General features: G+C 38.5%; 1 protein-coding gene across 5 annotated transcripts in view; it reads left to right on the forward strand.

Moving 5' to 3' along the window:
- PAK3 (p21 (RAC1) activated kinase 3) overlaps window positions 1-26,266 on the forward strand; it is a 316,820-nt gene that overhangs the window by 199,659 nt on the left and 90,895 nt on the right. For all 5 annotated transcript variants that reach the window (XM_037821668.1, XM_037821667.1, XM_037821666.1 and 2 more), the window contains one exon: window positions 11,974-12,173. In XM_037821668.1, the coding sequence (XP_037677596.1) occupies window positions 11,999-12,173 (175 nt within the window). In that variant the 5' untranslated portion in view covers window positions 11,974-11,998. The remainder of the gene's footprint in view (window positions 1-11,973; window positions 12,174-26,266) is intronic.

Consider the following 26,266-nt stretch of genomic DNA (forward strand, 5'->3'; position numbering starts at 1 on the left):
CACTTAGCCATTTCTCTTCTGACATGAAAATTAGTAAACTCTAGGGAAAGTATGGGAGGACAAAAAGGGAGGAGCACTTTTGATCTTTCAGTGACTTTTGCCTCATAGCCATACTTGTCTTGGAACACTCTTCTCTTGGTTTCCATGATGTCATATGTCCAGTTCCTCCACCTCCTTGACCATCTTTCTGCTTCCTCTTCCAGCGCCTAAATATTGGTGCTCCCCAGAGGTCTCCTCTTCTCCCTTATTCTGTACTCTCTCTGGCAATTGCAAGCATTGCCATGCTGATGGCCCCGAAAGTAGTATCTTCAGCCCACGTGTCCAGCTCTCTGTTGTAACATTTCATAATGCCAAATGAACATATTAGAACTGCTGCTGCAATTGTATTTATTGCCTTAGTTTTGCTGTTTGAGAAGAATGGACGTAAATAGAGATATATTTTTCCACTGTATGTGAAGTGAAGTGAAGTTTCCTCCAGCTTTTTATTACTTGCTATGTGGTTCATCCCTGTCAAAAGAAAGATGCTTAGATATTTGTTTTGCCTCCCACTAGAATTTTTACTGAGATATCCAATATGTCAATGTTTTTTCCTGTCATCTTTTGTATATTGACTAATATAGAAGTTACATATTTGAGGTATTTAATCTTTGGAGAATTATTATGTTTACTGGTAGAATCTGTATCTTTGTTTTTTTAAATTTTAGGTGAATTTTTTATAAGACTCATTATGAATGCTGTCCCGTTGGCCAAAATCATTGGAATAATCTGTTATTATTCTCTTGGGAATACAATTATTACTGGTAGTCCAGTGGCTGCTAATACCAGGAGCCTCCAACATAATCTTATTTATCAGCACAACAGCTATGTTAGTTATTTTTAATCACCAATCTGAGCTAGGTGGTTACTCCCATTTCACAAATACAGAAACTGAAGGACAGTTCTGTTTGGAATCCCAAGTAAATATTAAAGGCTACAAAAACCATTATATCCCCCATACTTGTTTGGGTCTCCTGGAATAGAAATCTATTTCTACCCAGAATTCCATTTTTGGGTCCTGAGGCCTAGCATCCTGCGATTTTTGGCCAATGTCCAAAATAGAGGCCCATCACGAAATCTTTCTTCTCTTGTCTTCCTGCTCCCATACTGCCTGTGCATCCCCTGGAACATTTTCTCAGTGTTGCATTTTTTTCAAAATAATTTCCATGTTGCTACTTAGAGCATCCCACTCCATGGGAAAAAAATCCCCTAAGTCTTCAACCTTAAATCTCTGCTACATTGTCCCCCAAGTAATAGGTCTGAAATCAAAGCTATTCATGCCATCCCACTGTTTGAAACCTCGTCATCTAAACTGGAAGAGTCCAGACCCCATAGAAAAGCATACAAGTCTCTTCCTAATTTGGTCCCTACTGATCTTATTTTTTTTCCTATACTCTTCTTTTTGCTGTTGTCACACCAAGTTACCTCTAGTTCCTCTAATATGCTACATTGTCTCCCGTTTCCTCTGAGCCTTAACACATCATGTTCCTCCTTGTGCCTGAAACATACCTTCTCCATGATTTGGTTACTTGTTCTTCCAAATTCAGCTCAAGTGTACTTCCTCTGGGAAGCACCTTCTCTATCATTTCACTAGCAACCTGTTTTCAGCTTCACACTGAGCTCTCATGGCCACCACCCATTAAAATTTTAAGTCTTCTCAAGGGCAGGGACTATACCTTGTTCATTACTTGCCCTGGAACCTGGTGAACTCCTACTCATCCTTTGATACCCTGCTCACGTCTGTATCCTTTGGCCCACCCTGGGAAGCATTAGCTACCCTTCCTCCTCTGTCCTTCTAAGGCATCCTCTGTCTACCTGGGCACATGATAGACATTTTGTAAATGCTTAATGAATGAATAAATTTATGAATTTATTTAAGAATTTATGATTACTTCAAGATCACAGAATAATCAGGAAGTGGATCTGGAATTAGTTATTTCTCCTTAAAGACATTTCTTTGGGGTTTATAAAAGACCTACTGACTAAAAATCAACACCCAAAATTAAAGCTAGTCCAAGGCTAAGAGACCTATTCTACCAAGCTTGGGGTATTCTTAGGTTGAAATATACTACTGAATAATAATAATAATAACAATCATAATATTTTATACTGACCTAGTATTTTCTACTTTTCAAATCCTGGTGAACTGCTTCTCATCCTTCAATACCCTATTCAAGTACTCAAGTACTATTTCCTCTGACCCCTCTGGGAACTTTAGTTACCCTTCCTGTTCTGTCCCTCCAAAGCATCCAGTTTCTACCTGGGTTGTATCACATTGTATTCTTATTGTATGTGTACATATCATCTGCCTTCCTCACTAGACTGGGAGCTCTCTGAAGATGGGCACTGGTCCTTATTCATCTCTCTGTGTGTAACCTCCTGTAGTTGGCACAATACCTGTACATATGAATGTTGGTGGCATGGGGATGAAAGGGAAGGCAATAATGTTCTTTGAAACAGTATCAGGCACTTCCCTTATGAATGGTGGCATGATTATTGACACTGATTTCCCATGCATTAGGATAGCAGTCAACTGAAGAGAGTCTTGCCCTCTTCTGAATGGATGTAGTCCCTCCTTTTTCATCACCCTTCATTTGGCAATGCATACAACCTTACTTGTTTTGTAGTTTTATTTTTGTCTATATTTTATATATATTTTGTATATAATGTGTGGCCAGGGATGAACCCACTACTCAAGGCTATAATCTCACTCAGGGCTGGGTGCTTATTTATCTCTTTACTCCCAGCACCCAGCATGGAGCTTGCACATAGGCATCAATAAATATGTGTTGTTTGAGTAAATGAATGTGTGCACAGGTGGGTAGTTTAAAGGGCCTTAATGATAGATCTTATTCCTGGAGTTACTTTCTGCCCCCTCAAATGGTAGTAGGTCTGTGTTTTAGTCTCAGAATTCTTTGAAATGATAAACAATCTGAAATCAACAGGGAAAAAGCATGTAATTGACTTGTTAATTTCCTGTAAAAAGCAATGGTAGGCTGACATAAACTTTTCTTTCCCCTCTTTATGCAGCTATGTAACCTATACACCCTCATTGTTAAGCTGTGCAGAAGAGTACAGGGCATATCTATATGACCTACTGGCAGCTGGCATGACACTCAAGGGAGAAAGTGCACCCTGAAATGAGATGAACATTGTTTAATACAGAATTATATATTTTTATTATAAACACCCAGCTTTCATCTCCCTATTCTCCCCCAATTTTTTGTCAGCATGTGTTCTAGGCCACAGTCCAGGACTCCACAGGAATAATTTTGGGATTGCTGACTGATTCACACTCAGGCTTGCTGACTCCAGCTCCTTGCCCCAAACTCTGCTTTGTCTGCAGTTTTCCTCTCAAGCTACCATATCTTCCTTCCTTCAAGGTGAGGGCGAGGTCCTGTGATCTCAGTGTGGGAGCCCCTCAGGGTCACAGAAAGACATAGGCACATAGCAGACTCTCTGTGCTGGACTACAAATCTGCTGTAGCATGAGCCAATGATGAAGCATATCTTATATGAGCAGACAGCAGAGGCTACAACCTGGTCATAGAGTAATTGGGCAGCAAGGGAACCAAACTACTTGGTGGATCCACCGACTTGCAAATGACATCAGCTGGGGAAGAGGAGCTGTGTAAGCTAGGCACAAGAAAGCCATGGGGGGTGAGCAACACACTCAATTGTGATGTCATCCTTTAGATCAGGCTTTCAGCTTATAGAGGAATTGCTTTGGGTGGATTATAACATTAGACCAATGGCCACCTTTCTTTAAGGCAAAACATTTGACTTTGGTGGAGTAGTAGAAAGTAGGGAATTCCTACAACCAAGGCTCTCTCTGGTCAGCTGAATGCTTGTCCCCTACAATTTGTGAAATGGGATAGCTGGCAAATCAGTCTTGTCGTGTCCCATTCTTCCTTCAGTATTTGAGGGAAGCCCATTTTGTAAATGATATTTCCCCTACCTTAACCATAGCCCCCAAATAAACTGCTGAGGTCGTAGCTCTTTTAAAATGTGGGCATGTAAACGTAGGTCAAGGGGTAAGGGCTTGAGGAAGAGTGGCTGCATTTTATGCCAGCTCAAATTTTTGACCTCCATTTCTGGCAAGATGTCACACTTTTGGTGAAATGTGAGCTTTGATAAATTGATATGTTTGTTATTTGGAAATGTTACCAGCTATAAGTTGCCCACATGTAGCTCTTCTCTTCAGTCATGCAATGAGTACCTTCACTTTAGAAGGCTTACTTGGGTACAGAGAAACTGGGAGTAGAGGAAGAGCCTAGGATGATGAGCTACCACATACAGACTGAAAACCAACCACAGGCGTCTATTATATGATTTGGAGAAAGCTCTAGCAAATTCAAAAATTGAATTTCTGTGCTTGACTTTGAGAAAATATGTGAATATTTCACTCAAGTGGATCAAGGAAGGGTATAATTATCATCCATGCCTAGTAACAGATAGCAGCTAGAACTCTAAGACTCGAGACATTAGTTTGCCATATCCTACTCACTTGGGCTGGTTCTCTGTATCTAATTTGTTCCATGTGAATGCTTACAAGGATACTGAATTTTCTGCTTTGAGAATTAGGAGAGATTTTATTATCAGATTTTGCTTTCCATTTCTTTTCCCCACCTATTTCTTTGAAACATCTTTTAAGGTAATTGTTTCTATATAACTTTTTTTTGCTTAAAAATATTTCTACCTCTGTTCTTTATATATTGTATTTTATCTTCTTAAAGGTGTCAACATAGGAAATAAAAAGCTGAAACCTGTAATAATGCATCTGTTTGTAAATATAGACACGTCAGATTATCTTTAACATTTTCTTGACAGCATTAGCTCATGCAGCATGCACAATGAATAATAAAGTATGGTGCCACATGCATTTAGAAGCTTAAGAAGTCATTCGTAAAAGAACTATATTTGTCACACATAATATAAGCACTATGTGAGGTCTGGATGCTGGGATACACCTATGAATTTCCTCATTTGCAACCTGACTTTGAAATTTGCCACTATAATATGCTGGCTTTTCAGACTCAATGCATGTAAAAGTTCCTGCTGAAAACAATGGAAGTTACTCATAAAGATGTTGGCAAAGAACAGGGCTGCAGCAGAACCGACCTCATTTGCTGTGCATATGAGAGAGAATATGAATGTCCTGTGTTTAAGTTTGCTTGTATGTATACCAGTAGTGTGCTATCTTTTGCAGGATCTAAGACTGAAATTAGGTGGCTGTAAAAAGAGCTAGTGCCTCCCTTGTCCTGCTGCTTTTGCAAATCTCCTGCCTAACAAGTAGCTCCTCTTGATCAAATGATCTTAGAAATGGCTTCCCTCCATTACGTGCTGTAATGGTATCTCCCGGGCAAGGCTCTCTGAAACAGCACACCCCTGTCTCTGATAGCAGAGTTCCCTTGGTGAGTGCCCTAGAACAGGCAAGCTCCAAAACAGGGCCGTCTAAGAATGGTACAACCAACCAAAGAAACCTGTTGGAGTTCTATCAGTAAGTCATCTAGCCTCGGGTCTTTGGATGGGGAAAGCGGTTGAAATTAGTAAGTACCAACCTGAAGTGGGCTGACAAAAATAGCTGGAACTGTTGTATGAATATCTGGGGAGAAAAAAAGTTTGTGTATGAAGAGAGTGTGTATTTGTGGGTTTACTTAGGTACCCATTGTTTTAGTGTAGTAGAAAGGGAATTGAGAAGTTTAAGAATTTAAGGGATTCTAGCCTGTTCTTTCATTCATTTTTGTGACTCTGGGGTAAGTCAGTTAGCCTCTAAGTTTTTTTTAAATCTAAGTTTCTCGTGTGAAAAATGAGGATGACACTCCTTTCTGTACAATATTGGTGTCAAGTTCAAATAACAGCAAGACGTGAAAGATCTTTGGATACTACAAAACTGTAAAAAGTAAGGTGTTGATTAGTTCGTAGCTGGCTTCTATGTGGTGTCCAATGTCTACGTGGTTTGGCAGTTAGGCCAGTGTTCATATTTTCAACCATGCTTTCTTGGCTAAAGCCTGCTATGAGTAGGCGGGTAGCTTATGATACATTATGAAATTACTCATAACTCCAACAAATGCATAGAACATATAGAGTTCCATTTCATTACCTCACACATATTTAATGGCTACTGGGAATGAGGCATTGTAATAGGCAGTATGAAGGCAAATAGTTATGACTGAGCAGCCCTTACATCAAGAAGCTTATGATCCAGTGATGAGAGTGACACATATAATGACTATTTGCAATGTGAGACAAAATGACAGAAAAGCTATGTTGGGCCCATCTTACTGACCTTAATTAGTGGTTAGACTGCCTCTTCCACTCAGTCTAGGAAGGGCAATGTGAGTTCAGACTCCAGGAAGACCTAGACCTGGCTTGTTCTCCTCCTTGTAAAAGGAGATGAATGTTCTTTCTCTTTTCTTCATCATCTTAGCACATTATGGAAGTTATTGTCTGAAATCCACTAAAAATCTTCAGATGCATATCATCATAGCAAAGCAATGTATATTCTGTTCAAACCATAATACTTTATCCCCTTTGTGGAAGATTGATCTTTCTCTTTTGCTTGCTTGCTTGCTTGCTTTTTCTTTCTCTTTCTCTTTCTTTTTCTTTCTTTCTTTCTTTCTTTCTTTTCTTTCTTTTTCTTTATTTCTTTCTCTTTCGTTCTCTTTTCTTTGCAGATAAATACAGTATACTATATCTTCATACATTGTCAGGCTGAGTGTCTGAGCCAGTTGGTCCAGTTGCTAATAATGAAACCAAGATTAAGTTGGGTTAGTGTTAGTATAAGCCGGTTAGCAAAGCGTAGTTTGTTTTCTCATGGAAGCTCAGCTAAACATCTTTAAAATGTTTGTTTTGAGTTACAAGGGAGTCCAGGTAAGAGCCAGCATGTAACTTCTTGGATCACTTTTCCCACCACCAAAGTACAATTCAGTGTACACATCATTCTGATAGTAAAATCAGCAATCTCATTCTCATATGCAAAGAATGCCCCAGTGTTGATGTCATTGTCTATGGAGATATTGGTTGACTTTGCCTGTTTTCTTACTACCTTGAAGTCATTAAAAGTTCAATTCTTCTTGAACTATAGAGCTAATTCTTGTTTGTAAAGATTTCCAAAGTTCTAGAAATTCCAGATACTCTTACGTTATGAGCATGTTTATGTGTTTTAACATAATGGGAATTATTTTACTTGTTTACCACGTTTTTGAGATCCTAAATTCTATCTTCTTTCTTATGTGCTTAAATCAGTTTGATATTGTAGGGCTGTGATCCCATCATCTCAAGGCTTCTTGCAACTCTGTTATTTGTATAGTTGTCTCAGAAACATGAGGAACCTCAGCCTGGAAACCTCCGGAGGCCACATTTCAGCCCTACATTAGATCCTCTAGTTTGATATGAAAATATATTAAGAAATATTGGTGTATTCAGTGATTTGTGGGAATAGCAGCTTTATATCTGGGATTATTAGAACATGGATTTGCATCTCCTGACCTGGGCTTTTTTGAAAGTAGGGCATGTTTTTCACTGGGAAAAATATGTGAATAAGTAGTTTCTTAAATTTCAAAAGCAAACATATGTGAATAAATAGTTTTTTAAATTTTGAAAGCAAACATATGGGTTGTTTCTGTGTGTATATGGTGGCATCAGATCTGATGAAAATGTGTGTTTATTTCAATTACTTGTGAACTAATGGATAGCCTCACAAGTTGCAGGACCAGTATTTATAGATTTCCACCCTTTACACACTGGGTAGACTGCCTTTGGCAAATGGGCACACTTGGCATTTTTTTAGTGCATCCAATTGAACACATATGCCATAGTAGAATTTTGATCATATTAGCCAAGAATATAGTTGATGCATGCAAGTTAGTGGCTTTCTTTTTCATCAGACTGAGCATTCCTAGAGTGTCTAGTTGGACACTGCATGGATTGAGAGTCTGCATTTTGGGGGAATGAGAGAATAAAGATAATTGCTTATAGTGCTTTATCAGTTTATCTAAGATTGCCATGCATCTTGGTAACAGTTTTCCTCTAAAATGCTTTGCAGTAAAGCTTTGTGTCAAAAGGCAAGTCAGTAAAGGGCTGTATGCATGTGTTTGTGTATGCATGTGTGTGAGTGCCCTCACTTTTGTGGTGTGTGTGTAAGGGGGGGGGAGAAGAAGAGAAAGAGCGAAGGAAGGAAGGAAAGAGGAGGTAATCCTAGTAATCTGGAAAAGGTGTGTTCAGGCTTCTTGGTTATAAGAAACAAGAGGTTTATTTCTCATTGCTGATGAATTTCAATTGTAATTACAGAGCATTGGTAAGCTGACATAAGTCCCAAGGACTGGAGCAAAAATACATACTATCATTAGAAGCCATGTGAATTCTTTCTGAAAACCTAGTAGCCAGGTGTGAAACCAATTTGTGAACAGATATTCACTCTTTCTGGTTGTCCATTAAAGTTAGCTGTTTCTCTACAATGCTAAGGGCCAAGCTCTAAAAATGACATGAATGGCCTGTGGCTAGATCCATCCAATGTGCCACTCACTTGCAAGTTTCATTCTGTTGCACAAGTGAAGGACAACAGTTAAACTGTAAAGATAAATGCTTTTTTTTGATTGGGTTCCTAGAGAATAATGGTGCTATTGTACAATTGTTGAAATAGAGTCTACAGCCGCCCCAAACAAAATAGTCCCTTTGAAGGTCTTGGAAATAATGACGTCACAGGCAGATTGAACCAGAGATCCATTAATAATATCTTTTGTAGAAAGCTGACTCAGAGGAGGAACAATCTTAGTAAATTGGCATTGTTTACAAACATAATAGAATCCCCTTTTTTTTCTTTATTTGTGGAATAGTAGGGGATATCTAATAATAGAATCCACTTTTTCTTTTTATTTATTTTTGGTATAGGAGGTACTTTCCACTTGGGAAACAAACATATTAACAGCAAGGCTTCCTTACAGATCCCTGCCCTTTCTTCGTTGGTCTTCTAAAAGTGACTTAATTTTCCTTGGAACATGCCAAGGTTTTTGCTTTGCTTTGAAGGTGGGTTAAAGATAAAAAGAACCTCCTGCACTATTCTCTTGTCACCAGATGAGAATTATCTGGAATCATTAGAAGAAAATGAAGACTGGTTGTGCCTTGTAAATGGTAGTAAAGAACTGAAGTAATAATATAATGATTCAAGAAAAAGTAAATCTGAAATTTCTAAGTAAATGGAATGGTGATTTGGCTCATGCCAAAAATCCCAAATAATCACTTTCTCTGCCTTATGTTCTTCCTGGGGAACTGAACATAGGTTCTCCAGTTTCATTTCCATCTCTGCAAAAGTTTTATTCGAATTCCTCTTCTAATCCCCTGATGAGCTGAATGTAATTGAAACAATTCAAGTTTATTGGGCAGTAGAAAATTGTGCCGTACAAGCTCTGTCCTTTGCAGAGTGCCAGTGAGTGAAACTGACCACAGAAATTATGTGTTGTTGAAGTTTTGGCCAAGGGTTTCTTGTACAATGTAGGAAAAAGATGGTTTATATCCTAAGTAGCACTTTCTTCCCAACCCTAAAATACACCTGGTCAAATAAGGTTAAGCTAATTAGCCTGAAAAGAAGCAGGGGCATCTGCTTTCTGAGCCTCTGGTCAGAGGGAGTAATTAGGACTGAAAAAGGCCACTCCATTGTTAGTCACACCTGTTTATCAAGAACAAAAGGGCATTGTGTTTTAAATTATGTAAGTGCATAGAACCCAGAATGGACCAGACATTTACTTGCCTTATTATGCAAGATCGGCTTTGTACATCATTGTAAAGAGGTCATGCTTGTTTCTCTGACTTTTGTCATCTGAAGTAATATGTCATCAGAAAATATAAATCACCCAGATAATCATGGCGCTCTCCCATGGGAGACATATTTTTCAGAAACCTGTCTTCTAGATATTTCTATTTAAACATGCATTTCTTTCACAATGACTTATAATTATTTTTACAAAGATTTTGTATATCTGATATTTATATAATGATCATCTTATATGCAGGCATTATTTTTGAACCGAGAAGAATAAAGCAAAAAACAAAACAAACTAATGTCTTGTTTCTCATGGCAGATTCTTCTCAGTGACTAAACACTAAATAATGCCATTGGTGAATTCAGTCTTTTAAACTCACTTCTCTTCCAGAGAAACAGTAATCTTAGAAGGATCAACAATCAAAATGCAAAAGAGAATGTAGAATTAATAGCACTGGTTTCATATTCTAGTTAAAATATTTACTAGTGGTCATAGTATCTATGAATATACTTTATCCTTGACATCACCATTACTTTTTCATTTTATCTTGTGCTGTAGTTTCACCTATACAGGAAAATGTGAGACTTATTAAATTGTTGTCATTGGTGACAAAATATTTATTTCTAAGTATTTTCTCTATCACATTTACTGAAACAATACAAACAATGCAATAATTCATTAAGATATTGCAAAGCATTACACAGGCAAAGGGAAAGAAAAGAGATTTCTTTTCCAAATCAAGATCAAGCCAATCATTGTTAGTTGACAGTCATATGAGCAGATGGAGAACATATTAATTAAATAGTAACCTATTCTCAAGTATTTTCAGGATGTATGTATTTGAAAGAATTTAGAACATGGTAATTAAAACTTCTCTCAACATAATATGTAACTTAGAGTTCACTATTGAAAGGAATAAACACAATGCAACCACTAAAGGACTAAAAAGAATTGCAAGATTTTTTTTTTCTCGTTACAACAGTGGAGGAGACCCCTATTTTCGTTGTTGTTGTAAGGTTTGCTATATAGTAAATGTTGAAATAGTGTGATATGCTTTGTGCGTTGGGAGAGTTCTTATGCTCCTAAATTAATGCTAGGTAATGCTTGATAAATTTACAGAGATTTTGTTGCAATGGGATTTGACTTTCCTTGTATTCAAACTAGGGATTCACTTGGAAGGTACTCTCAGCACCTGACTTGTGCTGGCATGTGTCAGGGCATTTTTGGAAGGGCTTGAATTAAAGTAGGAAAACACCTTGAAACAGGAATGTTTCCATGGGGAGTCCATGCTTTTTCAATTCACATTCCTGTGGGATTAAACCTGAATGCACTCAGCTTCTAGGCACAAGACGCTAAAGAATAATGAAATATAGAGCAAATAATTTGCTAAAATTCAAGCAGGATCTTAAAACCCTGTTACCTCTGTAAAAACTCCCTTGTTGTTCCCTGTTCCAGGACATAAAATTTGACAGGGAATAAAGTTATGGTGTATCCTCAGGAAGTGTCTTCTTCTCTGGAAGTTCTCTTTGCTCATGATGCCATTTGGCCCACCTTTATTTAATACCTCCTTGGGAGAAGATGGGGCATTTTTTCTTCTAAGAATATGCCCGTACTCTGCTGAAACTGTCAGGTCTACTGGATTGTTTCTTAGTTCATTCCACATTTTGTAAATCAGGCACACACACCTAAGAAACAGGGACACCAAAAGCATTCCAATGTTAAAATAACTAGCAAATCATTGTTGTGGGCTATTAAAAATCAGAAGCCAAGCTTGTGTTAATTTCAAACTCTGAGGATGTTGATGTACTTGACAATGATGATCGTCAGAATGGAATTTTTTAAAGAAAAAACGTTGTAAATTGTTCATGAAAAGACTAAGTGGACAGCAGAGAATAGAGAGTTTCATTGTGAGAAAAGCAAGGAACTTTATGTGTTTGTGTATACATATGAAAAAGCCATTAATTATCGCCTTCACTTTCCCCTTTTGGAAATTGCATTGTTGTTCTTTTGGGAGGCAACTCCTTTCCTTCCAGAGAAGAAGCCCCATAAAATTATCAACACAAAGCCTGAAATGTGAGACCAATTCTTTTGTTTCTAAGATGATAGAATCTGCATGTTTACTAGATTTTTTTTAGATCTCTTCTTCCTTAACTCCTGTTTTCTCCTCCTTTCTTTAGGAGCTGTGAAATCTGTTGTAACAAAATGTCTGACAGTCTGGATAATGAAGAGAAACCCCCAGCTCCCCCACTGAGGATGAATAGTAACAACCGGGATTCTTCAGCACTCAACCACAGCTCCAAACCACTTCCCATGGCCCCTGAAGAGAAGAATAAGAAAGCCAGGCTTCGCTCTATCTTCCCAGGAGGAGGGGATAAAAGTAAAGTATCAGTGGCCGGGCATTGAAAAGGGGCTAGTTTATTCTTTCATTGTCACTTTTCTTTCATGGGTAGTCATTTCTTGAGCATTGGCTATTCAGGACCTTTACATCTACATCTTCGGAGGTTGCATTTTGTCAGAGGATAATGTTTGATTGACTTACTGTGGGCTTACAAAAAAATACACTTAATGCCGTGTTTGCCTTTTACATAAAATTGAATTTATAATGTTAAGCTGAGAAAAATCTTAGAAACGATACTGTCTCGAATATATAAATGGTGACTTACTTTCTGATAGCTTAGAATAGAATTTACAATAATCCCTTCCTAACTGCAAGTTGTCCTTTTTGGAAATTTGAGTATAGTTGGATATACTTCTGTGTAACATTTCAGTAACTGTGAATATTTTCAATTGAGTATTCAGGAGTCAGTCCAGGTTACCACAATATTGCCTCTCTATTTCACAGGTAGAAGGAAATTTCTGAGTCATTTGTTTCCTCCCTCATTCTTCTAACATTTGTCCCCTATACAATCAACCAAATTTGCAGAGTATCATGAGAATATGTTATCATTTATCCTTGTGTTGTTCATAATGCCATTTGTTACTTAATTATATGCTGACACTGAATGAAACTTGGGGATATAAACTTTAATTGTTGGGTCACATGGGTTCTATAGATGTATCTGCTGAGGTCGATGAGAGTCAGCCTAGTACAAGTGCACCAGCACCACAGAAAGTTGCCAAAAGGGCATGAAGGGTGATGTCTTTGGGAGAGAAAAGGAACATTCTTGATCTGCTTCTTCAAGGTAAAACAAAAACCTTTGTAGGATGCTTATATGGTGTTAATGAATCCACAATTCATACACTAAAGAAAGCTGAAACTCTCATCAGGGCCAGTATTGCTTCTTGTACACCTACACCACTTAAAAGATGCTTTATTCCTCATAACCCAAGGATAGAGAAGATGGAAATGATGTTAAACCTCTGGACTGAAGATAAGCAAAGGAATAATACACCACTTTCCATGGAAGGAATCTGTGACCATGCAAGAGAAATTTTCAGTGACATGCTTTCAGTCCCTGAAGAGAATGTAGAAAAAAATTTGCTAGGATAAAGGGATGGTTTGAGAAATTCAAGAAGCACCATGACTGGGAGACTAAGTCATATATGGACAGTAGTGCTAAAGATTGAACCACTAGATCCTGCAATTCCTGGGTTGTATCTTCCACAACAGAAAGTGATTGATTGAAGAAGGGGATTATGTGCCTGCACAAATCTTTGGTACTATTGAGGCTGCAATGCTTTGAAGCCCTTGAATAATCCTGCTTGCCATTTTGACAAGCAGGAGCCAACTGATGCTGACATGAGAGCAGTCAAAACAGAGAGGCTGACGTTTCTATTCTGTGCCAATACTTCAGGTGACCTCATAGTGAAACTATTGCTGTTTTATAGAAAATTTTGCCCAGATTTTCTTAGGGGAAAAAACCGAACCAAGTTTCCAGTAGACTGGCATGCAAACAGGAAAGCCTGGATGACTCCTTTTCTCCTTAAGGAATTGTTTGAACAATGCTTTCTTGTGGAAGTTCAAGACTACTTGAAAGAAAAAAATCTTGAATTCAAGGTGCTGTTTATTCTTCACAGTCCATTTGGTGCCTCTGATGCATTTGTCAATGTGCATCCTAATGTTAAGATTATCTTTATAACTAAACACATGACTCAGCTCCTTCAGCCCTTAGATTAGTGTGTGATCTGGCCATTCAGGAGGCTTACACTAAACTAATATATAACTTTGTTGTACAAAATCTTGAAAAGTTTCCTCTGTCTGAAGATTCTAGTGCATGGGATTTCTATACCATCACTAACGCTGTATTCTTAATAAAAGAGGCACTAGATGGTTTAACAGAGCCCAACATCAATGCAGCCTGGGATACAATTTGGCTAGAGATGGTGAAATAGCTTTCAGTAATCTCTCCTGAAGGCAATGAATCTTTGGATCAAGGAGAACCTATGGATGAGGATGAATATTTGGCACAGGAACAGTCATTAGCTGAAGTTGAATCTGAACCTACTGACACTAATTCAAGTGACGTGATACTGCTGGAGGATGATCCTCAGGAATTTTCTAACACCCCAGAGGTGATTATCCTAAAGATGATGAAGATGATTAGAAGGCTATGGGACTGGAGACAAATAAGAAACAGGATCAAGATTTTAGAACAAGTTTAAAACATGCCCAAGAAAGTAATAAAAATTGATGTCTTTACATGTCAAATCTTACCTGTTCAAAGCTTGAATTATTTAGTAGAGCTTTATAAAGAGGTGTTAGGATGCCTTAAAAAAAAAAGCGCATTGGACAGAAACCATTTTCAACAGAACTTCAATCGTTAAGTAGTGCCATTTAATACCACTGCTAGTCATCTGGTAAGCTGCCTTCAGATAAACCCTGAATGATTTCATTGAACTCTTTAAGGAGGTGCTAAGTGTCTTTTTAAAAGACCGTATTGGGAAGAAAGCAACTTCAGAAGAACTTAAATCATCAAGTAGTGACATTTTAAATACCCTTGCTGGATGGCTGATAAACTGCTTTCAGACAAAGCTTGAATGATTTCATTAAACTCTGTAAAGAAGTGCTAAGGTGTTTTAAGAAAAGATGTTAAGAGACAGCATCTTCAGAGAGTCAAAGTCATTAAATAGTACCAGTTAAATTCATTTGCTTGACAGAGCTAAAGCTGCAAGCAAATTGTTACAATTGCATGATTGGATTTAGATGAATCTGAGAGCTTGAGGAAGCATGATTTAAATTGAGTCCATCCCCCTTCCTTGCTTCTCTGTTACCCCATTCTCCACTACCATAATGAGCAATACATCTTCATCACCTCTGGAAATCGTCTCAAGATTTCAATAGAAACTATGTAGAACATACTATTTTTTACTTATTCAAATTATATAAACTCTCTTTAACATTCTTTTTATGTAATGTACTGTTGTTATTGTTTTATTTTACTAAGCATAAAATATTTGTGAGGGCTTTCAGAAGTTTGCTTGAGATCTCATCCTGCCCACATTTTTTTTTCCTCCTAAAATAAGTTCCTCAGCAGAATTCTACTTGAGGGTTGGTAAGGAACCTGACCCTTATGGGTGAGGAGGGATTACTGTTTCTGTGTTTCTGTCTCACAGTGACTGCTTGGGATATGCCACAATCAGTCTTGAACTACTGGAACACTGGAGTTGTGTTTTAAAGACCCGGATTTAAGTCCAAGCTCTGCCACTGATCATTGTAACTTTGGACCAGTCACTTAGCTTCTCTGAGCCTCAATTTCCTTACCTGTTAAATGAGGATAGTATATCTGGCCTACCTCACAAGATAATGGTGATAAATGAGTGTAATTCTAAACGTCAGAGTGATACTAAAAATAAAATTAAAAAGTGCTAAATAAATGTGAGATATTATTACATTTGTATCATTCTGGACCTTACAAACAACCAAAAAACCATAAAGTGGAGAGGAAATATTTTGGAATTCTTGCTTCCTTTTTAAAGTAACTTTCTCTCTAACTAGAATATATATGTCAATTTTAGAAAATTAAAATTGCCCCTTTGATCCACAACAAAGGTAATTGGGTTGGTATATTTCTTCCCAGTCCTTTTTCCCCCTCATCATATAGAAATTGTTCATCAATGTTAAAATTTTGGAAAATAAAGAAAAGCATGTAGAAAAAAATTAAATCACCCATAATCTCAAATCCCAGAAACAGTGTTAACATTTTGGTGGATTGCTTTCCACACATGTTCTATGGTTATATATGAACATATACTTTTTTCCATAGTTAAGATCATACTATATACAGTTGTATATCTTGATTTTTCACTTTACATTTTTATCATGAATATTTTCCTACATTTCTTAAAAATCTTCATAAACGTCATATTTGATGATGTATAATATTTCATTATATAGTTGCACCATGATTTATTTAACCATTTCTTTTTGTTCCATGTTTAGGGTCTTTTCCTAATTTATGTCATTATAAATAATGTCACAATGTATTATTTCATTCCTTAAATGAAAATACTTGCTTTGGTGACAGCAGAGGTTTTTTTATTTTTTTTAAGAAGTCCCCTTAATAGCTGCATTTCATTGACCAAATGGAACTTCAAGTGACAGGTAGAAGAAAAATAAGAAGTAGTAGATGTCATTTCAAGACTGATGCTCTGTCTTTGTCGGAGATTGTTCCAGGAACTGAATCTTGGTGTTAGAGCAAATTAGGAGGGATAATTCGCCACCATTTTATGATTCTTCACTATAGAACAGTTTTCAGGATTTAGACTAGGAAAAGGACATCCTGAACAGGTGGTATGATTTTATTTTATGGGCCTTGCGAAGTGTGGGACTGATCAGGTTTCTTTTTTGTTGGCTACTAGAAAGCTTGGAGCCAAATGTGTGGCCTGTACATAGAACTTGTAATGGAATTCTATGGTATGTATGCACCTTTGTATTAGCCTTCTCCCAGTCTCCATTTTATGTTCCTACCTTTTTTTCCCCGTTTATTTTCTTATCTACTTTGAATTTATGCTATCATGTTGTATTTTGTATATCCTTGTAAGCCACCTGACATCCATTTTGGAACAAGGTGGGGAATAAATACGAGAATGAATAAATAAATACATGAATAAATAAATGAATTAATAAACCTATAAGGAAAAGGCAATGAGGCAATTGAATGCAGCCAGGACTCTGAAAATGGCATAGAGCCTCTAAAAATAATCGATGTTAAGGACTTGAAGCTTGGAAGAACATGTGGGACAGAAGCAGGTGAGGCTGCATTTGGAGGTGACATGTTCTATGTGACGTCTATGTCTTCTGAAGCGTGCTTACGTCTTGTGTCTTGTGCTGCACTTGAGCATTAGATGTGTTTCAGAGGACATGCAATGCTGTGTGAAGGGCTGTTTCTGTAGAGAGCACAGTTCACGTGCATTTTGTTTGTGGGGAATCCAGAGAGATTTGGGAGCTAGCGAGTCTGGGAGAGATGTGAAGGCCCTCTACCTAGCAGAGTAGGAAGGGATCGTTGGCTATAACACAAATCAAGACAAATGGAAAGTATATGGTTTCTGGATGCCAAGATATGTGCCAGGCACTTTACATGTATTGAGTCATTTATTCCTCATAGCCACTCTATTATCCCCTTTATACAGATGAGGTGATTTCAGCTCGAAGTGTTTGAGTAGACAACCTAGGGTCACATAGCAAATGCTGGAAGCCAGAAGTCTCCCAGGTCTCTCTGACTCCAAACCCTATGCTTGTTCTACTGTCTCACACTGCCTTGCAATGTGACAAAAGGAATATGTGGTAAACTATGTTCCCAGCATCCAAAAGCCAGCAGTGGCTTTAAAGTTTCCTTAAGAAGATAGCAGTGTACTTTGAAACATGTCTGATTTTCAGAAAGGGGACTCTTTTTTTCCCAGTCACAACTTAGAAAGAAAAGAAAGAAAGCATTTTCATGTTTTTTAAATGAAATGGTGGCGAGAAAATATTCTTGACACTAGAGACGAGCTAACATTTGCTTTGGGTATTTTGTGGGTTAGATAATCATTTGGTGTGTGTACTTTACAGGCTTACATGTTGCTTATTTTAGAAAGCTGAGGCACTAAATGAGTGTGTTCATGTGTCAAAAAGTTCTTAAAGTGCTATATAGTTTTGTTATTGTACTGCATATATATTGTTGTTCTAATTTCTAGAGTATGTTATCTTCTATATCCCCTATACAGCAGGAAAGGAAGCGTTGCTGTGAAACAATTATATTAAAGAAAACTCTCAGTTATCCTTTATGGTCTTGTTAATCAAATGTTTTGGTCAATGCACGTTACTAATTTTCAACTAATTAATGCACAATAAAATATGCTTAGTATGCTAACTAGACGGAACAGTATGCAGTCTTTCTTTGGTGGTGCTGAAGACCCTTCGGGATCTTGTAGTAGCTCAAGGTTATTATCACTGCACCAACAATGAGTGGGCATGTCAATTAATTGAGGATTCTGGTTATCAGATAGCCAGATGTCAGAGACTCTGCTCTGCTGCATCCTGAGTGGTTTTTATATTCCTCTGGTTCTCCAAGTGTAGCCCATACAGCTCAGCAAAGAGTGCTCTTCAGAGATCACTGCCCTGCCCTTTGGGATTCCTGGAGGCCAGCATCTTGCTTGTCCTCCAAGGTCAGTGCTGTTCCCCTGGAGAAGAGCCTCCTCTACTACTCCTTTACTGATAAAAGTCCTCTGTGGTTAAAATGGGAAGAAGGATGGATGTCTACTAGAACCTGTGCTTCCATTTCAAAACCAATAAACGGAAATTGAGCACAAATATGGGGGCCCACTAAAGCCACCAGACAAATTCAAGAGAAATGTGGAATGTATGAATGGGAGAGGTATACATTAAAGGAAAGAAGCATCAGGGTGAAATAAACTAAGAAAGGAAGCAGTGTTTGAGAGGGAGATTAGGAGGTGGAGAAGATACATGGAATGGATGAAAATAGAGGAAAAGACAGAAGAGAGTGGGAGAAAACATTAAAATGAGGTGTTGCAAAGAGGAAAATTGACACTTGCTAAGGGATATGAAGCTGCTTTCCTCCTTAAAGCAAATAAGGCCTATTTTTCTCTCAAACTTGTACCCTATGTAGGTTATTCACATGATCAGAAGAGTCTAGTTAGGACTTGCCTCATCTTTGATATTTGTTTTCAAACATTTTCCATTGAAATTGTTGCATGTGTGAATTGGGTGCAAATGAAAGTGGAGCAAGTGTGTGTTGACTGTAAGGAGATGGGTAAGAGGCAACTTCCTAAAGATTTGTCAGAATTATCTCTGTTGTTGAATGCTTTTGAAGATGATACCACTGAGGGTGATGGCTGTCTGCATGTGTGAATGTGGGTGCTTAGTAGGGCTCACATGAGACCATCATTTCCTTTTCCCCATCATCTTCATGGAATACCCAGCCTATGAATTGGGCTTGTGGCTACACTTGCAGAGTCAGGTACCACTTTGAGTTTATATCCATACACAAAAGACTGCTAATTTATGAAGGACATATATTGTGGTTTTCCATAGCAACTGAAAACCCAGAAGGAGGAAATGGGCTTAATATTCTGCCAGAGGGAATCGACTAGACATAAAGAAATTCCAGACGGTCTCATTAGATACTATGACTTACCAAGGGTGAAATTTTCTAGGTTCTCCATTGGGTCTGGCATGGCTTTAGTAGGTTCTAACTGAAGGCAGGAGAATGGTTTAAACACTCCACCATGGGCCTTCCCAACTATATGATTTTGGGATTTGCTAATATAATAAAAGCTACTATAAGAACTATGAGTGTTTAAAACAGCCCAGTTTAATCTTATTTCTTGGTGATTTTATTTCCAAGAACATCTCTCAGGGTGGAAGTGCTAGGTCTAAAAAGTGGCAGATTGTTTAGTTCTCCAGCAAACATAGTCACCCTGTTACTTAGTTTATCATTAATGTGGTGATGTATTTTGGACAGCAGTATGGGCGCATTATAATTAGTGTTTCAAAGTGTTTTCACAGCAGTTATCTCCTTCACTCCTCCTATAATGGAGGTAAGGCACAGGGATTATCCTCATTTGATGGAGAAAGGCAGAAGCTAGGAGAGGTTGTGACTCCTGCAAAGTTGCCCCACTACCTAATAACAAAACTAAGCAGATCTAAAATTTAGGTCCTCTCATACTTGGTCCACTGGTTGTTGAATAATATACTGCTTATCCTAAAATGGGAGTTACCTAACTTGTTTGGAAAATGGATTTTAGCCAGTGGCGTATGCAAAAAATGGAATTTTAACAGTAGCAAGTAAAACCTAGGGGTATCCAACCTATTTTCTCAATCAGTGATTACAGTAGTGCTCATACATTTGTCTTTACAAGTTAGTGTTCATCCCAAGGGTGTAACTTACTAGTAGGAAGTAATTTAGCCTTTGTAAAAAAGGAAATCATTATTTTTTTGTGATTCCTGTGTTACTTTTTGACCTTAACTTTTTCCTATTACAAAAATAGTACCTGCTGCTTAAAAAGTGAAACATTAATGAACTATATTAAAATAGAATATTAGAGTCACCTATCATCTCTTCCCTTAGATTCATTCATAATCTGGTATTTAAAGGATATTTGGGCCCTCCTCTTCAATAAATACCTACTTCCTTTTCTGCTCAGAATCAGTATATATTTTGCTCAAGATGCTGGGTTTAAGCCAGAAATATATCTATTAAGTGGAACCCTTTTTAATTCTTTTACTCACCTTATACTGTCAATTTCTCTAAGGACTTAGAACCAACAATAGCATCCATTTTTCTATGCCTAACTTTCCATTGAAGCTAACATTTAGTACTTTCAAATATTTTCAATGGGAAAAATAAATGTGAAGGCCCATACAAGTGAACATTCTTTTACCCCCAAAATTAGATGTCAAGTAGAGAATTACTCTTTCCCATGGGTAAGGGAATATGTAAGAGATTCCAGGAGGTAAGAAATTTCTGTCATTCCTCTGGCATAATATGCCCACAAACAGGATATTTGATTGTTTATAGAACAGAGGTGCCAGGGATTAGAATCTTCTTTGCAGCAATCAGTCCCTCAGGGATAATTGCTCTCACAAGGAGTGCCTGCTTCTGTGACACCACCTGCAGGACTGCTGTTGCCATAGGAAGAGCTGTTCTGGGATACTTCAGTATTCTTACTAAGTATGAGGATTTAGAAGGCTTCCTTCTGGAGGCTTATGGCACAGAGTGCCTTGTGGCCCATATACCAGAGGATGGCACAGACTGGCATTTTGAAAAAAAAGTTTAAAGACAACAATTCCAGTACTTAATTCACTTTCCTGATAGTTAAGTAGACAAGAACACATTTTACCTCTTAAGGACCATAAGACAATATTGTGTAAACATCTTTTGGAAAGGGGAGTATTGACTAGCAGCCTCCTAGTGACTTGTAGAAATCAATGAGCTGCTGCAAGCACCTATCACTCAGCTAAAAAGTGACCTGGTTTTTAAGGAGCTTATGTTAGGAAAAGTGAGCATTGTCACCCATAGGGGTAGATGGCCCTTTAAAAATACTTATATCTTTCCAACAAGACTTTCTTAGAGCAAAGTTTAGGAATATTCAGAGGAAAAGCAGGCAGGCCTTTTGGTATGACAGGTCTCAAATCCAGCCATTTCCATTGCCTCTGCCAGAAATGGCCCCTATGGCTCCACAAATAGTTTGGCTTCGGGAAGACAGAACGTTGAACAGAATGCGTGGGCTGAGGGCAGGGAAGGGGTCGTGGGAAAGAAAGGGAGGGAGAGGGAGGAGGGCTTCTTGTGTCAAGCTAGGTATTGTGGGATAAAGGCACCTCCCAGGAGGGCTTCAACCCCAGCAAGTCCAATACAGTTATCCTAACAAAATGTTCTATTAGACTTCCTTTATCTCAAAGATCTTCATGGATTACCACTGGATAGGGATATATGTGCAACCAGCCAATGCATAAATATGTGCTGCATGCTGATTTTGAGCACAGATATAATTTATTAGGTATCTAATTTTTTAAATCAGAATTGGCTGTTAATATAGACTTATCTGGGAGCATGTTGTTAACTGCTTATATACTTCACTCAGAAAATATTTATGCTTGCTTTTTATGTGCCTAGCTCTGTGCTGAATGTTGAGGGAATACTACATATAAGAAAGACAAAGTTCCTTGCCCTCAGGTAATCTATAGCCTAGTTGCAGAAATAACATACATACACGCACACACACAGTATACTAATTCCCAGTAACTGGACTTGGAGGCAACAGATACAGTGGCAGGTAGGCCACCCCATTCTTCCCACCATGCATTCTCCTCTTCAGCCCGAGTGAAACAGCAACCATCTCAAATCCTTCCCCACCATGCCATGTGTACCTAGCAACACATAGGTACTAGGCTTGTCTTCCAGAAAATAACTTTTCTATTATATTATTCATCTGCTTAAAATTTTTCCTGGAACATTCTTTATTACTGTCTCTGATTCCATCTTTCTTTCCTTCCTGAGTTCCCTGGCTATACCCTATTTATCCCTGTCTTCTCACTTCTTCATCAATATGTTATATCCATTCCTACTTCTACTGTCCTTCCTGAGATGCCTTACCCTTCCTTCCTATCCATTATTTAAGGTATATCTCTCAGGTTCTACCTCCTCCAGTAAGCTCTCAATGTCCACCACAGATTTCTTTGATCTTCCTTTCTTTTGACATGCTACAGCATTTATACACTATTCTTTCCAATTTAGCACCGTATTTTCTCTGATCTGGTAGCTATTTCTTGTTTGTTGAGCTCATTTCTTCAATTAGATTGCAAGTTTAGAATATTAAACTCCTAATGAGTCACCCAGCATAAGCTGACACTACACTGATCAACAATTCAATGTATAATATGTGTTAACCGACTCACTGACTGATTCAAAGGAAAGGATGCTGCGACAGTTACAGGAGGGAGTTATTCCTTAGAGCTAAGGTTGTGAAATGCTTGCCTCTTAGAACTAGCCAGCCTATGTGTTTTCTTCTTCTTTTGGAAAAATTATTTCTGCACTTACAAGATATGCTTTGTATGATATTTGCTTTTAGCTTTCTGTAATAATGTGGCTTTAATTATTGCTTTCTTTATTATGCTGCATACCACAACATTGTGCTTGCTTTCCATTGCTTTTCTTTTTTTTTAAATGACAATTGTTCTGTGCTTGTAGGCTGCATCTATCCAGGAAAGCATTTCTCTATGTCTGTCTTCTGTCATTCTTTTTCTTTTCCTGCATGCTCTGTATTCAAGGAGCTAGAAAGTGTTCTAAAAATAGTGCTGCACGTGACCATTTGATATCCAATGAGAAGGCCCAACAGAACTTCAGGAATTTTAGGGAAAGAAGACAAGTGGAACTCCTACAAGAAGACTCAGGTGACACTTCTCTAAAATGCTTTCAGAAGGCAAGCATAGCACCATCCAGGGATTTCACTGGGAGAGAATTGGTCGCTTTGCCCTCTCTCTGGCTACAGGCTGCACCTTGAACCCTTTCCAGCTGTGCTGCCAATATATGCCTTTGGCCCCAAAGTGGCACCTGGCAAGAAGTATGCCTGAATGAATACAGAGTCATCCCCACCATTGGGGAAAAACAGCACTAGTACCACCACCAACTTCAACTACAACAAGGACAAAATATGCCCCCCTACCCCCAGTCTTCTTGGTGGACCGGGATCATTGTCTTCTCATCCATGAACACAAAATAGGAAATAGGCATGATCTGCCTTCATATATTGGGTCACATTTCATATAATGAAAGGTCATTCATTCATCCATTCATTTGTTCATTCATTCACTTATTCATTAACTTCATATCGAGTGTCAGGTACTGTGCAAGATAGATGCTGGAGTACAGAGATGAATAAGTCCCCTTGACTTTAAGGAACTGATGGCCTAGTGGGTGACACAGACAAGTTAGTCAATGATTAGAGTTTAGTGTGGTAAGTACAATATAAAAGTGAAGACTAGGAGGGGCATCTAATCAAGACTGGGGGGTGGGGTTAGGGAAGGCTTCCTGGAGGAAGTGACCCCTGAAATGAGGTTAGTCTTCAGAGGAGAAATAGGACTATCCTGGTAAGGGGTGGGTGCTATTTTAGGCAGAAGAAATAACATTATGAAGGCAATAGGCAGGATAAATATTAGTTGAAGTTCTATGAATGCAACTACAAGTAGTTCAGAATAACTAGTGCATAGATTGGGAGTGGGAGATGAAATCATAGAAATGATTGGGGACCAAATCCTGGAGGACTATATATGCCATGCTAAGGGCTCTGAATTTAATTCTGAAGGCAGTAGGGGAACATTGAAGTAGGGGAGTGGCAACAGATTTGTATTTCAAAATATCACTTTGGCCATAGGGAGAAGAATAGATTAGAGGGGAGACAGGGAAGGGGATGGAGGTAGGAGACAAGTCAGGCTGTTGGAGCCATCAAAGTGAGAAATGGTAGTGGCCTGGCCTAAGGGCCAGTATCAGTAGAGATAGAAGGAGGGGCAGTGCAGAACAAGTATTTAGGAGGGAGAATTAATACAACTAGTCATCTAAGCAGATAGGAGGAGGAAGAGGGTATCAAGGATGGAGTCCAGGAATCAGCTTGGGTGACCAGCTGGAGAACAGTAAGGTAGGGGACATAGGAAGAATGGAGGTTTCATGTTATTTTAGGTGGGGATCAGCAATGGACAATGAGTTTACTTTTTAAAATATTTGTGGTAAGGGGCCTGTGGGTCATCCATATAGAGGTGTTCAGTAGGCAGTTGGCTAAATGGGGTGGGTTTGCAACAGAGAAGTCAGGGCTGCAGGTAAGTATAGGGAGTTGCTAGTGTAGATAGTAACTAAAAACATGTAAGTAGATTAAATGACCCAAGGGAGAGGTGTTGATAAGAAATGAGAACTTAGGACAACTTCTAGTGAATATTATTTAAAGAGCTGATGGAAAAAGAGGCCTCTGCAAATGAGACTGAGAAGGAAAACCCAGAAATGTAGGAATGGAATCTAAGAAAGTGTTGTGAATGAAGGGAAGCAAAGAAGTTAATTTCAAGGATTACATGGTCAGGAATGTCACTTTTCACTGAAAGGTCAATGGCTGTAAGGACAGAAGAGTGGCCATTGGAACTGTCAAGTAGGAGGCTAATTTGTACCCTCAGGGAGTCAGTGTAGTGGTTTAGGGAGTGAGAGCTAAGGAAATCTAGATTCGAGAAGTTTAGCTTAAAAAGAAAGGTTTGAGAGACTATAGCAGCTAGAGGAGAATGTGAGTTGTCAGAAGTGTTTTAATTTTAAAAGATAATGTAGATTTCAGCAGCTTTTAAGCCAAAAGAAAAGTGCCAGTAGAGAGGGAGAGATTGAAGGTACAAGAGGAAAGAGAAGACGATTGATGGGTGAGTTCCTGGAGAAGTGAGAGGGACTGGGATATAGAGAACCTGTAGAGAAGTAAACCTTAGGCAGAAGGAAAGTCACTGCTTCCAGGGAGAAAGGGAGAAGTTGCTACTGATGGAGATAAATACATAGGGGTGGGAGATGAATGCCTCTATTTTTCCCAGTGAAGAAGAAGGAAAGTAAGCAAGGAATACGTGGAGCAAAACTTTAAGCAAAGAAGTGAAATTTTGGAATATCCATTGGGGGAATGGAAAGAAAGTTGGCAAAGGGCAAGAAGAAGATTGTCGAGCACCACTGATTGGGTGAAACCTTTAGAAGTAAACATCCGATCAGCACTGCTGTGTGATTTCCTCCCCCAGCAACTCTTACAGCCTCAGTATAGAAGTGGAGAGTTTGAATGTTTGGATTCTGTCAGGTTAGGTTTTTGCAGAATGAATGCAAGAGGAGATCAAAGGATGAGAGTTTCCCATGCAATGGCTAGAGAGCAATTTAAGTGATGGGCTAGCGAGTCTGGACTAGATAAGAAGGAAGCAGAATCAGGAGGGAGCTGAGAGACTGCCCAGAAATGGAAGAATCCAGGTACTGAAGGTCTTGTTGAGAACAAAGAACAAGTTAAATGGGAGTAAGTGCTTGAAAGAGTTAGAATCCTAGCAGGATAGGATGCGGGGCTCAGAGAATGAGATAACAGATGAGTATTTCAAAGAAAGTCACTCTGGGTAATGAAAAGGCCTGGGGTAGGTGTGGTTCTCCACTCTGGCTGCACATTGGAATAATCTTTTGAGCCCCCGAAAATCATTTACCCAGGTCTCACCTCCAGAAATTCTGATACAGTAGATGATGAGAAGGCATAGACATTGGTATTTTATAAAAGGCCACAGGTTATTCTGATGTGCATCCCTGGTTGAGAACCATGGATTTAATAAAGGGTGACCATGGGACTGGATTGTAGAAGTGGAACGGAGGTGAAGTTCATTAGAGTTGAGGGAATTCAAGGATCTATAAGAAAAGAGTGTGAAGGAGGTGTCTGTTTATATATTTATGATTCGCAGCATCATGGCAGCATTGAGTATAGGAAGGAAGACTGGGAGCCAAAGTCCTCAATAGATAAGGGGACATGGCCAGGAGAATTAAATGGCACTAACTTCAAAGG

Source organism: Choloepus didactylus, chromosome X, assembly GCF_015220235.1.
Source record: "Choloepus didactylus isolate mChoDid1 chromosome X, mChoDid1.pri, whole genome shotgun sequence".
Lineage (NCBI taxonomy): Eukaryota > Metazoa > Chordata > Mammalia > Pilosa > Megalonychidae > Choloepus > Choloepus didactylus.